Below are 21,624 nucleotides of genomic sequence, written 5' to 3' on the forward strand. Positions count from 1 at the left end.
CAATGCTTCTCCTTTTTTAGAAAGAAAAAGACCATGATTCAACCCACTTTTAGCAAAAAGAAAGAAAAGAAAAAAACCTAAAGATCACTTTTAAGATTAAATACACAGGAAAACAGTATGGACATTCTTCAAAAAATTACAACTAGAACTGCCACAAGATCCAGCAATCCCAATTCCAGGTATTTATTCAAAAGAATTGAAATCAGGAACCAAAGAGACAACAGCACTCCAAATGTTCAATGCAGCACTATTCACAATAGCCAAGATGTAGAAATAATCTAAATATCAACTGACAGATAAAAATGGATAAAGAAAATGTGGTACATAAATACAATGTATTTATTCAGCCTTTAAAAAAAGAAGGAAATTTTGCAATATGTAATGACATGGATGAGCTTTGAAGATAATATGGTAACCCAGTCACAGAAGGCCAAACGCTGCATGATTCCACTTACATCAAAGTACCTAAAATAGTCAAACTCATAGAATCAGAGAGTAGAATGGTGGTTGCAAAGATTAGGGGGAGGAGAAAATGGGGAGTTGCTAATCGGTGGGCATAAAGTTTCAATAATGCAAGATGAATAAGTTCTATAGATCTTATCTGCCATACAACATAGTGCCTGCAGTTCATAATACTGTATTGTACACTTAAAAATTTGTTAAATGTTCATATTAAATGTTCTTACCATAATTAAAAAGAAAGAAAGAAAGAAAGAAAGGTTAAATACACAATGTGAAATATCTTCTCCACGTCAAGAAGGTCTTTGTTTACAGGAATGGTGATAAAGAACAAGCACGGGGCTTCCCTGGTGGCACAGTGGTTGAGAATCTGCCTGCCAATGCAGGGGACACGGGTTCGAACCCTGGTCCGGGAAGATCCCACATGCCGTGGAGCAACTGGGCCCGTGAGCCACAGCTACTGAGCCTGAGCGTCTGGAGCCTGTGCTCCGCAACGAGAGGCCGTGACAGTGAGAGGCCCGCGCACCGCGATGAAGAGTGGCCCCCGCTCGCCGCAACTGGAGAAAGCCCTCGCACAGAAACGAAGACCCAACACAGCCAAAAATAAATAAATAAATAAATTTATTAAAAAAAAAAAAAAGAACAAGCACAATATTAAACTCTTGGAGAAGCACACGTGAATTTTTATAAAACATAGTGTGTCATGGTCTACCAAAAAAAGAAATAAAAACTATTTATTGAAAGAGGTCAGAAATTACATACACAACTAATATGTGTTCAGTCATTAATTTATAGCATATATGTAATTTATATGTTTAACAACTGACCACACTTACCACATAACATCTCCCTATATCCAATTATATAGATACAAACATTAATTGCACATTTACTATTTGCAAGGAAATCTACAGAAATCTACAGATGTATAAGAATGGTGCCTATCCTCAGAGTTTATAATCTACTGAAAGTTAAGTATGTGGTAACTACACTAATGCACTAATTGCATCATAAAGTTTATAAAAGCCAACATAACTAAATAATATGATAACGAAGGTAATTTATACAATAATTTAATTATTTACAAAATAACATGCAAAAACAAATGAAAAGATATATAGATCAATGCCAAATAACTTGGAAAAAACAGAATTTAAAACAAATACCTGGGACAAAGAATTAATTTGCATTGCAAAGTGATCATTTTTGTAGGGTTATTGCACACTGTGCAGAATATAACAATTTAAAAATTACTAATTAATAAATGGCATAGAGGTATATACTAAAATTTAAAGTCTCTTAATATTACCAAATTGATAATTACCATACCTGGGGAAAAAAGAAAAACCCACAAGATCTTTTTTTCTTTTCAACAATGGTTCTCTTTTGGTGGGGGCTGGAGTGAGGGCTGCAAGTGGGGTTGGGTGGTAAAGGGAGATACAGGGATGGTACCAAGCAAAGCTAGCCTAATGTGCTTTTACTCTTAAAGGAAATGAGTTTTTCAAAATGTGGACTGGGATATATTTTTTCTAACAATATAGTCTTAACAGCCTTACTGCAAATAAAAAATGCCGCAAAGACACAAAATAATGGGGAAAAGGCTTACATTATCCCTCAGAGATTAAAAAAAAAAGTGTTAAGCTTCTCAAGACTAAATTCCTATTAATTATTCATTTCTGTACAATTACTCAAATGACAGGAAACAGTTTTTAAAAATCAAGATTTTAAAACATGCGGCTAACAGTCTATTAAGACCCTTTTTAACTAAGCAAGGGAAAGTTCAAGAGCAAACTGGCAAAGGCCATACTTAAGTAAAGAAAGAATTGTTCAATTGTGAAATGAAACACTACCCCCAAGTGGAAACTGTTCAAAGTGCAACCAAGTGCAAGCAAAGGTAAGAACTGAAGACTGTATAAATAATTATTGAGATCAATGATGTGCAGTGAAACAGTTTCAGAATAGATTTATTCAAGACAAGTCTCTACCTTAGAGAGTACAAACTTAACACTGACCCCACTCAGTTATCCCACTATCACCAGAGCTAAATCACAGGGATTTCAGGCTTAACTAGAAAAGCACTGGTTACACGCTGAAGGGCTTGGATAGCAACAATGTTCACAGATTGTATACAAAGAGAAATGTATCCACACTATGTGACACTGTTCAGCTTAAATATATGACTAAAATTCTAATCACAATAATATTTTAAAATACCATTACTGCCTTATACTGGTATGTATATACTTTACATTTTCAAAGACCCATCTATGTACATTGCTGCATTTGATCTCCATACAGCTTTTTAGGAGTTTGGCAGGAACAGTTGTTCCTATTTTCGCAGAAGAGCAAAGTTTAGGAAAGGTTATGTAACTTGTTCCAGGCTCCAAAGCTTGTCCAGGCTCCAAGGCTGTATGAAATGGCAAAATTCAGACTAGAACCTGGACCTACCACAATACCACTCTGCTCCTCTAATGCTGTAAACAAGTTTCTTTTATCCTAATTATTTCCACTAAAAAAAAAAAAAAAAAAATCACATGTGCTTGGGGAGAATATAGAAGGAACAGTAAATCAGCCACCCCAGTCAAACAAATAGCTTTAAATTAGGGAGTAAAAATGGTTAAGATTATGATAGTTAAGGACAGAGTCTTTTCAGCTAAAACCATCAAAATATCCCCCAAAGTGATATATTTGTAAATCCTCCATATAAAATCCAGTTTATAGCTCTGAAGAGTTTTGTTTTTTTTTTTAAGATGTAAAATCTTTTTCCTATTTCTGTCATTTTAAATAAATCAATGACTTGGATAGTCTACTAAAGACTACATAAGGTTTTTTACTAAAAATCCACCCCAAGATTTTACTAAATACCTGCAATATGCTAACCACTAGAGCAGGGATATAAGAATCCAGAGAATTCTAAAACACACTTGGAGCCTGTAAAAGTACTCTATTAATAGGTAAATGGATACCTAAATACAAAGTATCAAGTTATCAGCTATCCAAGCCTGAAAACAGAACCATGTTTGTGACAAGGCCTGTTTCCCCATATCCTCCCAACACTGGACATCATCATTCTTTTCAGTATAACAATTAAATGATTACAAGTTGTAGCTCATTATTTAATTTACATTTCTTTGAGCACTAGTAAGGTAACATTATTTTCATGGGCTTATTGGTCATTTATACTTCTTATTGTTTTGCCTGCTTAAATCACGTTTCATTTGGGGTGTTTTTCTTTCTTACAGATGTGTACGTGTCCCTTACTTATAAAAGATTTTAATTCTTTATATGTGTTGCAGATCATAAGTTCCTTTATTGAAATGTTGAAAGAGAAACAGAGGTAACATTGGAGCATTAATATTATTTGATGAGCATTACATACATTGTTTTCCAGTGTTTTGTTACATAAACCAGATTGAGAAATCTGGATTTGTCTTTAGCAATCCTATTTGTGTACAGGACTTTGCTCTCAGAAGTTGGTTTTCTTGTTCTTTCTTGCTATCCTTCAGCCCTGACTATTGGCTCCAAAGACTAGAGCAAGAAACATGCTTTGGGTCTCCTGATATCAGGGCTGCTAAACCAGCTGAGGGAATATACGTCACTTATAGTTTGATAGGAAAAAAAAAAAAAAAGCAAAGCAAATTGATTATCATCTTCCTCAAACTGTCCCATCTTCTCAACATCAGTTTGCTGGGTGAGTTATTTCCCAGGTACTCTTTCCTTTCTCCCATTTCTGAACAGCACATGTCACTGAGCCATCAAGGCTTGACATCAATTTCATTATGATTCTTCAAATGTTCACTCTGTTCCCACTCTGTATCCAGCACTGTGCTAGGTGCTTTAAGCTCGCAAGGTAGACAGTTTGTGCACTGAGGAGTTTCCAGTTCTTTCGAGGAATCGTTTACTGCCATTTCTTTCCTATTCTATAATTTCATGCCCAGATTACTACAGTTGCCTTCCCGGTGGTCTTCTGCCTCCAATCTTAATCTTTCCAGGCAATCAGCAGACTGTTGCTGGGTAATGGCCCAAAGGCAGCCTTTATACTACGTCATCCCCTTGCTCAAAATCTGCAGTGGAACCCTAATTATTCACTGCCTAACTTTCAAGATCCCTTAAAGTCTGCCCTCACTTTACTGTTTCACTTTACTATAAGTAGTTCGTCCTTTTTGCTGTAGCTCAGTGCGGGAAATTGCTTATATAGCAGTTTCTAACTTGCCACTTAATTATCAAGAGTAATAATGTTATAATGCTTTGTATTTGAAGAGTGCTTTATCACTGTGCTTACACATATTCGTGTTCATATATTTATTCAATCCAAGGGTTTGACACCAGCTGAGTCATATCCACTACCAATGACATATCTATATACGACTTTTATTTCCAAAGTAAAATGGTGCTTCCAAATTTACAAAATCAAAATAACTTGCATATGTATTGATTCTGTGAGTGACATCCTTTACAATGAGTAATCTGAGAAGCATATAAAAAGATGACACGGGCAATATTATACTACAAGTGTACTTATTTTTTGGAGAGGTTATTTACTTTTTTTTTTTTTTTTTTTAATGCTTTCAAGAAATTCAAACCCTGCAGATTCAAAAAGTCGTTTTAATCCGTGTCTTACCCCAGAGGTAACTGCTATTAACCATCTCTTGGATGTTCTTCCAGACATTTCTGTTTTCTATGCTTGATGCCTTTCCTCCTATTTTGATAAAGTTTCCGATAGCAAACAATAGCATTAAGAATCATTTCATTGATTTTAGAGCTGTGGGCCCAATGGGGATTTCTTCCTGTATTCTGTTCATGTCCTGACTGCTACCAAAAAGTATTTAAGGTTGCTTAAATGTGCAAGGGCTATTAAAAAATGGAAAAATTAAGAAAACGTTACATCAGAGAAAGAGAAGCCTACTCAAACCATATGCTAATGGTAGTTACTCTATTTGGGGACAGTGTCAGGTTTACCCTCAAGCTTCTTGACAGCCAAAGAAAAGGCGGAAAACACAGAGCTGCCATACTATTTTCACGTTTGGTAGAAAGATACAATCACCCTAGTTCATCAGAGTCTTTTCCAGAATGGCCATAAATGTATCTAAATATTTGAAGACCTCCAAAATGTTGTGACAGTTTAGAAAGCAACGTCTTAAATTAGGGCTCTTTAATTTAAGGGACTTAATCTGTCTCAACAACAAGAAGGCATCAAAGGTCTCCTTAAAGGGAGAAGAAACTGAAAATGAGAGACTGAGTCCCCTCCAGAGTTCAGTCCTGGGACCCTATCTCCTGTTTATATGCACTCACCACCTGGGTAATCTAATCCAGTCTCCTGGCTTTGAATACCACCTAGAAACTGAAAACAGATTTACACAGCTTCAACCTGTCCCCCCAACTACAGAGTCCTACATCCCACTGCCTACCTACTATCCCCATCTGAAAGTCTACTGGGAATGTCCCCTCTCTGCGAATCCGGCCCTCCTCCAGTCTTTCCTATCTCGGTAAACCACCACTTTATCCTTCTCTCTCCCTTTCAACCCACATCAGCAAATAAGCAAATCCTGCCATACCTACCTTCAAAATATATCCAGAATTTAACTTCTTTGCACCACCTCCATCCCTACCACCTGTCTGAATCACCCCCATCTCTTATGTAGATTACTGCAATAACCTGACAGATCTCTCTGCTTCCTCTTCTTTTTTTTAACAAAAAATCACAAGTGTGGACAAGAATTGTTAATAGGATAATAGACCCCAATATGCCCAACGTACTTCTCCACTTCCACGCCTGCTCCCCTAGAACCTATTCCTCACACAGCACTCAGAATGATCCACTTAAACCTTAAATGAGGTCATGTTGCTCCTCCACGCTCTCCAATGGCTTCCCATCTCAATCAGGGTAAAAGCCAGTCCTTACTCTGAACTAAATGGTCCTACATGACCTGACCTCCTGTGATCTCTCATCTCTCACTTTGTTCCCCTAGACGACTTCACGCCAGCCTGGGATGCCCCCTAAGCTCACTTTGACATAATCTTGAGCACAGTGCCCAGCACACGGTAGGCAGTCACTATTATTCGCTTTTTACCCCCTTTACAAAAGGTTTTAATTCTTGATGTCATTTAATCCCCACCATAATCCTGGAAGTTATTAGGTAAGGTGGCTACTAATATTCAGAGGTCATGTAATTAGACAGCAGAAACAGGATTTATAGCCTGACCTAACTTCAAAGACAATTCACTTTCCCCACTGCAGTTCACCTTCTGGCTGTCAGGATCACACAGCGGTTAAAAACACAGGCTCTGGCATCAGACCACAGGAACTTGTAACTCATCTTTACCAGTGATTATGCAACTGCAGTACAGAAAAGAAATCATGTCGATCTTACTTCAAAAGATTGCAGTTTCAATTACCCAAAAATGCTACTCCTCCAGTTCAAGAATAGAAAGCATTCTGCCTTTCTTACTGTCCAAAAAGAGGTTCTCCTTGCTGGAACACTTCCATCTTCTTTGTGTTCACACCCTCAAGACAAAACTTAATATTCAGAGAACTCGATACAGCTCACCTACTGAGGAAATCTCAAACCTATTCCATTCCCAACATTTCCTTCAGACATGTGCGAACATTTCTTCAAAGATGTAACGTGTACGAAACCAAATGTCCCTTGTTGTAATTATCAGCCACAGGCTTAGCAGTTCTTACACCCAGATTTAAATCTCCCATAATGCTTTATATTACGGAATATAAAACATAGCAATCATATTTACATGAAGAGAATATCTTAAGTGATACCCTTAACTTTGGGCTTGGCCAGGTGATTTCCTTTGGCCAATGAAAGGTGAGTAGAAATGACATGCCACTTCTAAACAGAAGCTTTATGAGACACCAAGGGGATCCATTTTTATTTTCCCTCTGCTGGAAGAACAGCCATGATGAAAGTTGCTCCTTCAGCTGGGATCCTGAAATTAGTACGACACAAAAGCAGAGACACAGCTGACCAGAAGCTGAAAGGTCAGGTAGGTATGAAATTACCCTTTTTTTTTTTTTATGAATTTATTTATTTTATTTATTTTTATTTTTGGCTGTGTTGGGTCTTCCTTCCTGTGCGTGGGCTTTCTCTAGTTGCGGCGAGCGGGGGCTACTCTTCGTTGAGGTGTGTGGGCTTCTCATTGCAGTGGCTTCTCTTGTTGGGGAGCACGGACTCTAGGCACATGGGCTTCAGTAGTTGTGGCACACGGGCTCAGTAGTTGTGGCTCGTGGGCTCTAGAGCGTAGGCTCAGTAGTTGTGGCACACGGGCTCAGTTGCTCCGTGGCATGTGGGATCTTCCCGGACCAGGGCTCGAACCTGTAACCCCTGCATTGGCAGGTGGATTCTTAACCTCTGCACCACCAGGGAAGTCCTGAAATTATCCTTTATTATTATAAACCATTGAGATTTGTCTGTTAACTCGGCATAACCTAGCAAAAGTTGACTTATATGAGAAACAAGGTACTCCATTTCTTAAGGTCTTACTTCTTACTGGCCTCTGAGCTAGTCATAGGATTAACTGATTAGTAATTTTTCCACAAACAAGATACTCTGATGTCATAAATCCTAGGTTTGCTTACTCCTCTTTACTATTTTTTGCTTACTCAGGTAAAAATATGCTGAGCAGAACAAAATTAACACAGGAGAAATGTTAGTGCACATGATACAACCTGGACTCAGGGCATCTGTGTTTTAAAAAAGTTAAAGCAGAGGGTAGTGGTGGTTAGGGAAAAACAAAACCCATTGGTAGCCCAGAAAGTTCACAGCTAGGTCACAGGCTAAAAAGTGGTAGAAACCATCAGTGAAAAGTTCTACATTTTCACATAAACTAAGCTAAACTAAATCTGGCTCTCCAGCCTAGTTTGGTAAATATTTTTCCCAAAACACTAATTTTCTGCCTTTTTGGACTCTCACAAGCACTTGCTGCGATACCATCCCTGAGGCAATGACAAAATAAACAGATACACTGTCCCTGTTTACCTTTTTCTTAGAACTGAAAAACTCCAATCTGAGTTCAACAAATTCAAAGGTAATAAATAAATACAGGAAAACTGATCCACATAAACACATACTGCTGCAAAAGGTTTTACAAAACAAGTTTATAAACTAAGATCATAACTTAGTCACAACAAAAAAAGCAGAAATTTATTCAACCAATCTCAAAGACACACCAACCACTCCCCAGCCCGCCCCACCCCCAGAAAAGGGCTACAGCAAACAATAAAGGAAGGAATGAACAAAGTCCCTTCTTTACAAAAGGCAACATTCTCAGAACTTTAGGAGATACAAAAGATAAAATGAGATACTTGCACTTACGGAATTGAGTGGAAAAGATGTAAATAAATAAAAAGTTTTAAGTATTAATAAATAAATAACAATATTTTTTTTTAAGAAAAAAAAAAAAGTAACAACATGTGCCTTTAAGCCCTGACATGAAATATTTTGGGGAAAACCTGGCAAAAAAGGCCTGAACTATACACGCCCTGACCAAATACCACAATATCAAAATTTGTCCTTGCCCCAAGAAGTAGACTGGATTAACAGCCAGTGGCTATGACCTTAAACAAGGAACATCCAAAGTCGCTGTGTCCCTTCCATAAAGATATATGCTAGGTCCGAGCAGCCGAAGAGTGTGGTTAGCAAGATGAACAAAGATGCGCAGATGAGAGCAGCAATTAACCAAAAGTTGATAGAAACTGGAGAAAGAGAAGGCCTCAAAGAGTTGCTGAGAGCTAAATTAATTGAATGTGGCTGGAAGGATCAGTTGAAGGCACACTGTAAAGGTAATTAAAGAAAAAGGACTAGAACACGTTACTGTTGATGACTTGGTGGCTGAAATCACACCAAAAGGCAGAGCCCTGGTACCTGACAGTGTAAAGAAGGAGCTCCTACAAAGAATAAGAACATTCCTTGCTCAGCATGCCAGCCGTTAAGATTGAATTAGATTGTGTTGTTTTGTGGTTTTATTTCTGAAAGTAAAACTTGCCATAAATTAGGAATTGATTTCCCAATATAAAATCCTTTTTTGTATGATGGTATACAGTTTTCAGTAATGATGTATACAATTGTATTGATATTTTTCCCTAAATGTGTTATTTTAATAAATATCTCATGAATGAAAAAAAAAAAAAAGATATATGCTGAGGAGGAAAAGTATATTCAATATCCTGCTTAGGTCTTCTTTGTTTAGAAAACCTGGCTGCTTGTTCAGTCTTTTATTACACATCTCCATAAACAAATTGGGAGAAATTTGGCTCTCTGTATTCCCTGATAAGATGTAGGAAAACTCTATCCTTCTCAAACTCTTCCAAAAAATTGCAGAGGAAGGAACACTCCCAAACTCATTCTATGAGACCACCATCACCCTGATACCAAAACCAGACAAATATACTACAAAAAAAGAAAATTACAGACCAATATCACTGATGAATATAGATGCAAAAATCCTCAACAAAATACTAGCAAACAGAATCCAACAACACATTAAAAGGATCATACACCACGATCAAGTGGGATTTATCCCAGGGATGCAAGGATTCTTCAATATATGCAAATCAATCAATGTGATACACCATATTAACAAATTGAAGAATAAAAACCATATGATCATCTCAATAGATGCAGAAAAAGCTTTTGACAAAATTCAACACCCAGTTATGATAAAAACTCTCCAGAAAGTGGGCATAGAGGGAACCTACCTCAACATAATAAAGGCCATATATGACAAACCCACAGCAAACATCATTCTCAATGGTGAAAAACTGAAAGCATTTCCTCTAAGATCAGGAACGAGACAAGGATGTCCACTCTCACCACTATTATTCAACATAGTTCTGGAAGTCCTAGCCACGGCAATCAGAGAAGAAAAAGAAATAAAAGGAATACAAATTGGAAAAGAAGAAGTAAAACTGTCACTCTTTGCGGATGACATGATACTATACATAGAGAATCCTAAAACTGCCACCAGAAAACTGCTAGAGCTAATTAATGAATATAGTAAAGTTGCAGGATACAAAATGAATGCACAGAAATCTCTTGCATTCCTATACAGTAATGATGAAAAATCTGAAAGAGAAATTATGGAAACACTCCCATTTACCATTGCAACAAAAAGAATAAAATACCTAGGAATAAACCTACCTAGGGAGACAAAAGACCTGTATGCAGAAAACTATAAGACACTGATGAAAGAAATTAAAGATGATACCAACAGATGGAGAGATATACCATGTTCTTGGATTGGAAGAATCAACATTGTGAAAATGAGTATACTACCCAAAGCAATATACAGGTTCAATGCAATCCCTATTAAATTACCAATGGCATTTTTTACGGAGCTAGAACAAATCATCTTAAAATTTGTATGGAGTCACAAAAGACCCCGAATAGCCAAAGCAGTCTTGAGGGAAAAAAATGGAGCTGGAGGAATCAGACTCCCTGACTTCAGACTATACTACAAAGCTACAGTAATCAAGACAATATGGTACTGGCACAAAAACAGAAACATAGATCAATGGAACAAGATAGAAAAGCCCAGAGATTAACCCACGCACCTATGGCCAACTAATCTATGACAAAGGAGGCAAAGATATACAATGGAGAAAAGACAGTCTCTTCAATAAGTGGTGCTGGGAAAACTGGACAGCTACATGTAAAAGAATGAAATTACAACACTGCCTAACACCATACACAAAAATGAACTCAAAATGGATTCGAGACCTAAATGTAAGACCGCACACTATAAAACTCTTAGAGGAAAACATAGGAAGAACACTCTTTGACATAAATCACAGCAAGATCTTTTTCGATCCACCTCCTAGAGTAATGGAAATAAAAACAAAAATAAACAAATGGGACCTAATGAAACTTCAAAGCTTTTGCACAGCAAAGGAAACCGTAAACAAGACGAAAAGACAACCCTCGGAATGGGAGAAAATATTTGCAAACGAATCAACGGACAAAGGATTAATCTGCAAAATATATAAACAGCTCATTCAGCTCAATATTAAAGAAACAAACACCCCAATCCAAAAATGGGCAGAAGACCTAAATAGACATTTCTCCAAAGAAGACATACAGACGGCCACGAAGCACATGAAAAGATGCTCAACATCGCTAATTATTAGAGAAATGCAAATCAAAACTACAATGAGGTATCACCTCACTCCTGTTAGAATGGGCATCATCAGAAAATCTACAAACAACAAATGCTGGAGAGGGTGTGGAGAAAAGGGAACCCTCTTGCAATGTTGGTGGGAATGTAAATTGATACAGCCACTATGGAGAACAATATGGAGGTTCCTTAAAAATCTAAAAATAGAATTACCATATGACCCAGCAATCCCACTACTGAGCATACACCCAGAGAAAACCATAATTCAAAAAGACACATGCACCCGAATGTTCATTGCAGCACTATTTACAATAGCCAGGTCATGGAAGCAACCTAAATGCCCATCAACAGACGAATGGATAAAGAAGTTGTGGTACATATATACAATGGAATATTACTCAGCCATAAAAAGGAACGAAATTGAGTCATTTGTTGAGACGTGGATGGATCTAGAGACTGTCATACAGAGTGAAGTAAGTCAGAAAGAGAAAAACAAATATCGTATATTAATGCATGTATGTGGAACCTAGAAAAATGGTCAGATGAGCCGGTTTGCAGGGCAGAAGTTGAGACACAGATGTAGAGAATGGACATATGGACACCAAGGGAGGAAAACTGCGGTGGGGTGGGGATGGTGGTGTGCTGAATTGGGTGATTGGGATTGACATGTATACACTGATGTGTATAAAATTGATGCCTAATAAGAACCTGCAGTATAAAAAAACAAACAAACAAAACAACTAATACTAAACTTTCATTGGGTTATTTGTATGGAAATATGTTAATATAAATGTTTCAGACATTACATGAAATTTCTAAAAATCTTATATTTGTATTTGTATGGAAATATGTATGGAAATATGTTAATATAAATGTTTCAGACATTACATGAAATTTCTAAAAATCTTATATGTTCTGGTATAATGTTATAAGTAATAATCCTAGTTATTACTTTAAAATGTATATCTCAGAAATAACTAATTTTCTTGTCAACTGCATTATTATGAACTTTCATCAAATCTTTAACTGTGGTCATTTTTAAGTCTTTTCTCATTTACAGACAGTTCTGGGTGTACTCTGATGCTTTTGCAAATGTGTTCCTATTAAAGGGTTTCATCTTCAAGAAATTCATGGAAAAGACTCTGACAAGTACAGGTTTCTGGTAACTGACTGTACTGCTGAACTGAATGAATAAGCATTTTCAGCACCCTAATGAAAAACTGATGAACTCAAAAAAGTGCTAACAAAAGATCAAGATGAAAAAAAAAATTTAATTACATGGGACTGAGTGAACTGATGAGGATGAGTATAATTTTTGTGACTTTCTGTCTGAATTTAAAAAAAAATCCCACAAGGACTCAGAGGCAAAGAATATACAAATCAATTTTCACTGCAAAGTAAAGGAGCTGTTACAGTGGAGGATTACTGGACTGAATGTCAATATTATGACATAGTATGAGTGTGTTTCAGGTTTGGTAATTGCAATCATTGTTGCTTTTGTTGTGGTCATCCATGTACAATGCTTCGTGTCAGTCTATTTATCTCTTGTAAAAATAAAATACACTGTGTGTGTGTGAAAAACAAAAAACAACAACAAAAAAAAAAGATGTAGGAAAACTGGGATTGGGAGGACAATAATGTGGGCCAACAATTTTAGCCCAGGAAAGATATTAATAAATATTGGGCCATACATCTGCCCTATGTACCTACCTGGCATTCATTTAGATATTCCCCACAAAGACTTGACTGTAGACAAATCCACTCCTAGGTCCATACCAACTGCCAAGTACATCAGGCAAACCACTAAGATTACTAAAACCTCCCACTTTTGGTGTATTCTTCAATACACCATCTTCCAACTGATCCCCCCATAATAAAACTCATGCAAGTGCCCCTTTAATTTAAAAACTTTTTAACTGTTATAAAAGCTTCCATTTGAAAAATTTTTATGACAGAGATTAAAAAAAAAATACTTTGGATTCCCTGATTCCAAACATTTAGTTATGAAAATGCACTTATTTCTTACCTTATCAATATATTTACACTTACAAGGATTCATCTTGCACCAGTCTTCTACATCGAAAAATTACAGCCCACAATAGACCAAATTCAAGAATTTCCTTTTATATAATGAATGTCGGCTCATCGTTCTCAGTTCTATTAAGTTGCAAATTCTGTGAAACTAGTTTACTTTAAAAAGTAAGTTACAAAGTTAGCCTCAATGGGGAAAAAAATTTTGCTGGCACAAGAAAAAATTAGTGATGAAATTTGACCTTAACAAATTATTTGATGTGAATACAAAGGCCTCTGGCTTGTGAAGACTGTATTTTAGTTCCCAGCTACTGAATGAAAAGAAAAATGTATCAACTTACCAACAACTGATGCACCTCTTTCTGCAAAAGCCAGGGCATAGGCTCGGCCCAATCCTATTGAAAACAAAAGAAAAAAATCAGAAGGTTGAGCAAATGTTAGCATAATTTTTCTGGTCCACTCAACTCAATCCCTATTGCAAAGTAACTGGTGAGCAATTAATTACATTACAAAGGTAGAGCTTTCATTGGTACTCTCAGCCTCTACTTCACCTACTTCTACTTTCAGGGGTTGGAAAGCTTAAAACTGTATTTTCCACCTATTCTACCTACCATTTCCTATCATTCTACCTAGCTTCTAGGATGGACGCTAGATGTGAATTGGGTTCCACCATTAAACGCATTTGCATGAAATGTGGAAGGAGGGAATGAGGCAGAAGCCACCTTACTGTGACTTTTGGATGTTACTGTTGGTTAAGAAGCTGATTTCTTGAGGCTTCCTAGGTATTAAGCAGGTATAGTGGCAGCTTCTAGATCTAGCTCCCTAATTTCTGGATGGCAGCTTCCATTCTCTAGATCCCTGGGGCCAGTGGCTATTTGGGCTGTGGCAGTTCCAATGGTAGCCTCAGAGGTAGTGGCTCCCCTAATGGGCCAGTTTTATACTGTTCCATAAGGAATTCCAAGAGGAACTGCCTAAAACCCAACTGCTTAAATTAAGTCCTTTCTTGTTTCAAATATCTAGTGGTTTCTATATCCTGCTCTGAACCTTGACTACATAATCACCACACACAGGAAATATTTAATTCAGACTCAAAGGTATGAGGTGTAAATTTATACATCCAAAAATGGATACGTGCCCATATAAATTGTATAGGCAGAGAATATCTCAGGAAGACTATATAAGAGACTGGCAATTAGTGGTTACCTCTGGGGAACAGAATTATGTAACTAGCAACAAGGGGTGGAAAGCTTACTTCTGCATTGTTTAAATTATTTTAACATGCACACGTTTTTTTGTTTTTTTGCTTTTTTCCTTTTTGCATGGAAATTTATTGTGCCCAGTTTTACAGAACATCCCTTACAATTGCCCAGGCCCAGGTCCTTCCCCCCAGATAAGCCTTTGATAACATTCTCCATGTCTCCCATTGTTACTGGTCAGCAGAAGGGTTTCACTTCTTCTGGTGTCAATGTGGATCATCTGAATTTCCCTGAGCAGGTTGGACACCTGAGGGGTGACCAGCACCACCAGCCTCCTGGTGGCCCTGTGGTCCCGCAATGATTGCCCCAGCACCAAGGCCCCCTGGCAGTAGACGTCATTGGTAGCCAGCGTGACAAACGCCTGGTCAGACACCGGCATGGTTTGAGGCCCAGCGCGCCCTGGGCACCGGGCGGCCAAGTGCGCCTGGGCGCGGGGCGGGCTCGAGCAGGGCCTGGCGGAGGCGTCGTCTCCAGGCGACCCGCGCGGACTTCCAGGCCTGCGGCGCTCCGGCAGCCTCTGCCCGGGACGGCGCCCCTGCCCTGCGCCCACCACGCGTCCCCGGCGCCCCAGCGCCTCGGCCCGGCCGGCGGGGCTGCGCTCCGGAACCACGGCCCCGCCCCCGCTCTGCCGCCCCGGGCGCCGGTCCACGCGGCCGCCGCAGCCCCGCGCCAGGCCGGCACCGCCTCGTGCCCCTGACGCCCCGTGCACACGTTTTTTTAAATGTAATTGAGAAATTTAATTGGTAGTTTAAATTTAATTTGAATTAACTGATAAACAAGTAAACAAATATTGAGATGGCTAAATTATCAGGCTCTTCTAAAAAGGACCCAAACTATAAAGTTTTCCAAAACTAAAAGATCACCAAATAATTTATTTTAAAATTTAATCCACTCTGAATGGATGAGAGAGAACCCACCCAATATAATAACTCAAGTCTCCTCATATTTTATCAGATCTAGGCTGAAGCACTTGCTCGAAACATGAGGTTTTCAGAGAAATCAAATACTCATAACCAGAACGCAAAAAAAAAAAAAAAAATGGTAACAAAGTAGAAAATCATCAGATGAAAGGAATGGGGTATGTCTCTCGTAGAGATTGATCTAAGTTAATCAGAGAATTATCTCAAAACCAAGCTATACAATTCTCTGAAAAGACATGTCAGTAATCTACTTTTACCATAAAGGCCCATGCAAACTGTACACAAATCTGTATATAAAGTTAAAAGTGACATTCTCCTCCCTGTTTCCCTGTAATACCACTCGTCCATTAACAGGTTCGTTAAGTGTCCTCCAATGTTTTTATATCTGTGCTTACATAAACATTATTTAAATACTTTATGTGTCTTTGTCTCCCCAACTAAACTAGAAGGTCCTTGTAGGTTGAGATTATGTCGTTCTTTTACATTTCCCACAATGCCCAGCACATCTTTACAGTCAAAATGCACAAAAAGGTAAAGCCAAGAGCCTCTATTTTCTCTTAATCCTCTTTTAAATCCTGTCTTAACTTTCTCCCACACCGAAGTTCATTGTCAACCGTCCTCTCTCCCCCATTTCTCTTCTGACCTTAACTTCTTTAGCACTGTCAAATATCAGTTGATTCTTTTCTCACAGTGCTTGTTCAGTGCTCTCTTCAGTGGGTTAGACTTCTCTCTGCTTCAAGCTGACAGAGCCTCTGAGATTAGCTTCCTGGACTATTTCACCTTCTAGCTTTACCAATCAAAGGAAGTCAAATGACTTCGAAACCTCTCCTGACTCCAGAATCTCCAACTACTCACACACTTCTCACTATCTCCAGAGCTACAGCTTGCTATTTTATAACCATCTCAAATTCACAATGGCCAGACTCCCTTCTTCCACGGCCCACCTCCACCACTCTCACAACTACATCCCCAGCAACTACTACAATCAGCTAATAAATACGAATTCCCGTTATACCACCCATCACGGCAAAATTGTTTCCCTTAATCCTAGACAATTCTAAACCTCTCCTTCCAGGTCTCCCATTAAACTATTCAATATTCCAAGCTAAACAACAGCACCTGAATAGTGCAAAGATATTTCTATTCATCTCTAGAACATGCGTGGGTTGGAGTCAGACTAATTCCCAGACACAGGCCTGGCAGGCATTCACGGACACCCTCCTGGGATGTTTAGCAGTGCCTCAATTCTACAGATATGTATCCTTAAATGAGAACCCCAAGACCTCAAGGACAACAGTCTTCATGAGAGGACTGGAATTAGATCTCAATCTCTCTTTCATAATGATGGCCCAGTGTAGACCTAATGACAGTCTCAACTTTACCACAAAATTATATCTGCCCCAGATCAGTATTCAAATCTAATGGCTAGTAATTGTATCATAATCCAGGCTCTTTAAAATATGAATCAGTTCATGAACAGGAGGTGCTAAATTCAGAACTGTCTAGTCACAACCCATTAATACTTCACAAAATCAATTTAGTGGGTTGTAACCTGCATTTACTTAATGAAACAGAATAGAAACGTTCAAAGTGCACTGCATTTACTATGTACCGTGTCATGAGCTTGTTTCAAATATGGTGCGTGTGTGTGTGTGTGTGTGTGTGTGTGTGTGTATACCAGGTCCTGGTATAAAATGTATTTCATACTGTGAATCACTCACTGTCAAAAGAGGTTTAAAACATGAGTGCTTTACTTAATTATTTCCATCAAAAGCAAAGTGTAAACAAAATGTTTTCCCAAAAACATAATCATTTTAGAATAAATATAGCTACGGATAGAAAACATTTGGCCACCAATTAATACTAAAGATATTTTCTGAAAGGAAGCATGTGAATCCATTTTATAAATGGAGACGTGAAAATACGTATGAATTAACTGTCAGAATCCCACTGTTTGTGACTTCGAATATATAATTCATATTAATTCTGCATTAGGTCCATTCTAGGTATAAGGCACTACCAGTGGGTAATCAAAGGCCCGTAAGGTCAACATCCCTGCACTTGGAGATTACAGAGATCATGGACAGGTGGGAAATAGTGTAAAACCTCACTGCAAAGCATCCGTGTGGGTATGAGTGGTTTGTCTTAAATTTTGTCCTTTAAAAATAGGGTTATTTGGGGACTTCCCTGGTGGTGCAGTGGTTAAGAATCCGCCTGCCAATGCAGGGGACACGGGTTCGAGCCCTGGTCCGGGAAGATCCCACATGCCGTGGAGCAAGTAAACCTGCGCGCCTAGAGCCCGGCTCTGCGACAAGAGAAGCCACCGCAATGAGAGGCCCGCGCACCGCAACAAAGACCTGATGCAGCCATAAATAAATAAATAGAAATAAAAATAGGGTTATTTCACATAACCAATCTCCACTTGGCTTCTGAAATACAGGAAGATCTGGCCCACTTCAGAAAGGCCTCTGCTCTCCAGTTCCTACTGCCCCCACCTCACTCTCATTTTATTCCTCTATCACCTGCCTGAGTCCTGCAGGCATTGGAGTTTGCAATCCGCTTGATAAACACACAAAGTCCAAAAAGGAGGACTCTTATCAGATGCCTTTTTTTAAAGAAGGTCCTCTCAAGAACTTAAAATCACCTGACAGAGGGAAAGATGATTGACTTTTCAAAGGCAAGGGGCTGACATCTCTACTACTGCGGGGGTGATTCCAGCCCCCAGACGGCTTTCCCGCCACGTTTAAAACACTTGACAGAGGCCTAGGGAGTCTATTAACAGGAAGAGTCGCAATCGATACGCACAGACGGGCGTCGGGATGAATTTTACCTAGTTTTGCAACCCGCAGCCGAGCCGGGCCTCTCTCCTCTCAAGACCTGAAGCCTTGAGAAGCTCCCACAGGGTTGGGGGCGGGTGGAGAAGTGGGCTGCACCAGGAGTTTCTGGCTCCCCACTCAAGGCTGGCCAGCCCCTCCTCACCATCCTCAGCCGATTAGGCGCCCGGAGAACAATCGTTGTCCGTCCTCCCACCCTCAACCCCACCGAGTCCAGTCGCTCGCTCCCCAAGCCGCCCCGCCACCGCTGCCCGCAGCCCAGATGCTGAGATCGCAGCTACAGCTGCGTGCGGATCCCGGACCGCTGGAGGACGCCGGCCCTCTAGCCTTCGCGTACTCACCTCCCCCCGCGCCGGTGACCAGTACCACCCGCCCGTCGAACCTCAACGGCGAGGCCATAAGTCCAGCCTGCAGCGACACACATACACGAGGAGAACTACTGGAGTTCAGACTGCGGGACAAGGAGGACAGGAGGACAGGCTGGGGCAGGACGGCAATGACCTGCCTGTTTCTGCGGAGGAGAGAGACGCCGAGTTTTCCAAGTGCGCCTGCGCAGCGATCCCTTGGAACTCTGGGAAATGTAGTCCAGCATGCCTCCAGTCGCGGCGAGAGCCTGCCCAAGAGGCTTGGCTTGAAAGGGCCAGTTCTGCGGCCGGAAGTAACGGGAGCTGCTGGGACCTGTGTAGTAAAATGATTGACTCCCCTAACTTCATTCATACTTTCATCCATCGTTTTGTCATTCACTCAACAAGCGTTTTCTGGATTTAGGCGAGGATGCAGCCCCTATCCTTAAGTAGCTTTCAGAAATAGCAAGGGGTAAAAAAGATTTCTTAGAATGTAATCCTTGGACCTCTTGGATGGAAACCACCTGGAAAAATGCAGAGTCCTGGGACCCCAGGCTGACCTCCTAAATGGAACTGTTACCAAACTGGTCAACTGGACCCTCACTAAAGTCCTAGCCAGGCGCCGACACCCAGGGAGGTTCTTTTTCCGCGCAGATTCGCACAGCCAATAATGAAACCTATGCTGAGACTGGAACAGCACAAGCTTTCATTAATGGCCAAAGAATGGAGAAGCGCAAATTTAGTTCGCAAATCAACTTCACAACCCAATTGGGACAGAGACACCATATGTTTAGGAGGGCCGAGGTAAAAGGGAAGGAATTGGAAAGAGTGGGAGGCATACTCACGTCTTATCTGAGAACAGGGTTGTGGTTTGGACACAGAACTGATGCAACACTCTTTTTCAGTCCTTGTATGGGCTTTTCCAGTTGTTGTCAAGGCGATCGTCACCTGTCATGGTGCCGGTGGATGGGCCCTTTAGCATGCTAACGTATTACAATGAGCGTATAATGAGGATCAAGGTCTACTGGAAGTCAAATCTTCTGTCATCTTGGGTCTAGTTGTTCTAACCAGTCCTTGCTTTTCTCTTTGCAGCTTCCTCCTGAACTTAGATAAGAACAACTGGTTTCCATTCGAGGGAGGGGCAGGGGTATGATTCTGGGGCAACAGCCTTGGTAACAGAATCTCAGGGGACAAAAAAGTGTCAACAGGTGCTCCTAAATGATTTTTGCTTTTGTATGGTGAGTACAGTCAAATGATGTAGGTTTTCTCAATTTTGACACTATTGAAATTTGGGGTCAATAATTTTTTTGTTATGTGGGGTTGTTCAGTGCATTCTAAGATGTCTAGAAACATCCCTGACCTCTACCCACTAGATGCCAGTAGCACCCACCCCCAAGTCACAAAAATCAAAATTGCCTCCAGACATTGCCAAATGTCCTCAGTTGGGGTGGGGTGGGGATAACCCCTGAAAGAGAACAACTAGTTTATACTAAGATAAACTAAGCCTCAGAAGTAACATTTTTGGAAACATAATTTTACTAGAATAAATAAACTTTAATGTTTATTTTCCAAGGTGAAAATAATGCTTTCTAAATAGTTACTAAATAGCTTCAGTGGTGTCCAATTTTCAAGCGTGAAATTTCATTTTGGGTATTGTCATGCACTTTAACACAACTGAATTGAACATATGAATCCTCATGTTGTATCTCATAAGTCAATATCTTAGGCAAAGAGGAATCTGAAACTTTTTGAATAATGGCTATGCTTGGTTTCCGATTAAGTCTCCATTTGTTCACACTCTCAATATACTATCTCTGTCCAAAAGACATAGTGATGATATGGGCTTCCCTAGTGGCGCAGTGGTTAAGAATCTGCATGCCAATGCAGGAGACACGGGTTCAAGCCCTGGTCCGGGAAGATCCCACAGGATGTGGAGTAACTAGGCCCGTGCGCCACAACTACTGATCCGGTGCTCTAGAGCCCACGAGCCACAAGCCACAACTACTGAGCCCACGTGCCGCAACTACTGAAGCCCTGGCACCTAGAGCCCGTGTTCCACAACAAGAGAAGCCACCACAATGAGAAGCCCGTGCATTGCAACAAAGAGTAGCCCCTGCTCACCGCAACTAGAGAAAGCCCACGTGCAGCAATGAAGACCCAACGCAGCCAAAAATAAAATAAATTTTTAAAAATAATAAATTAAAAAAAGACATAGTGATGATAAATACAAAAAGAGAATTATAAAGCTAGGATCAAACAAAAATCTTTGTATTTCCAGAGAGAAACCCAAAGCAGAGAATGGGGCTATACTCACAGACCTATCCTCACAACTTACTGGAATCCAAGTGCAGAAGCAGGAAAACATACCTGGAAGGTAAAGGTGATAAAGAAGATTGGGGCTCAGCTCTCTGAGAAGTCATCAGTTAGTGTCCTTCTGTTTATAAAAAAAAATTGTTTTAATAGCCATCCTGAAATTCTGCCTGGGGTTCAGTTGATATATAGAAAGAAACTTCCTCCATGAATGTCAGACATTCCTTATGAGATCATTTTACTTCTTCCTGAAGTTTATCCTTTAGAAAAGAGCTTCCCAGATGAGGTGTCATGAATGGGTTACAGATGTGCATGAAATATTGATAACCTTAACCCTTAGTGTGGC

The 21,624-nt window shown here is 39.8% G+C and overlaps 1 protein-coding gene and 1 pseudogene across 1 annotated transcript in view; one reads left to right on the forward strand and one right to left on the reverse strand.

Annotated features, from left to right (window-relative positions):
* LOC130707135 (peroxisomal multifunctional enzyme type 2-like) overlaps positions 1-19,023 on the reverse strand; it is a 75,045-nt gene extending 56,022 nt beyond the window's left edge. The window contains exons 1-2 of the mRNA XM_057540367.1: positions 18,966-19,023; positions 13,956-14,009 (exon numbers count right to left, since the gene is read on the reverse strand). Coding sequence (XP_057396350.1) covers positions 13,956-14,009; positions 18,966-19,023 — 112 coding nt within the window. The remainder of the gene's footprint in view (positions 1-13,955; positions 14,010-18,965) is intronic.
* LOC130707036 (transcription and mRNA export factor ENY2-like) lies at positions 9,093-9,403 on the forward strand (annotated as a pseudogene).
* Positions 19,024-21,624: the final 2,601 nt, after the last annotated feature.

This window comes from Balaenoptera acutorostrata, chromosome 2, assembly GCF_949987535.1.
Source record: "Balaenoptera acutorostrata chromosome 2, mBalAcu1.1, whole genome shotgun sequence".
Taxonomy (NCBI): domain Eukaryota; kingdom Metazoa; phylum Chordata; class Mammalia; order Artiodactyla; family Balaenopteridae; genus Balaenoptera; species Balaenoptera acutorostrata.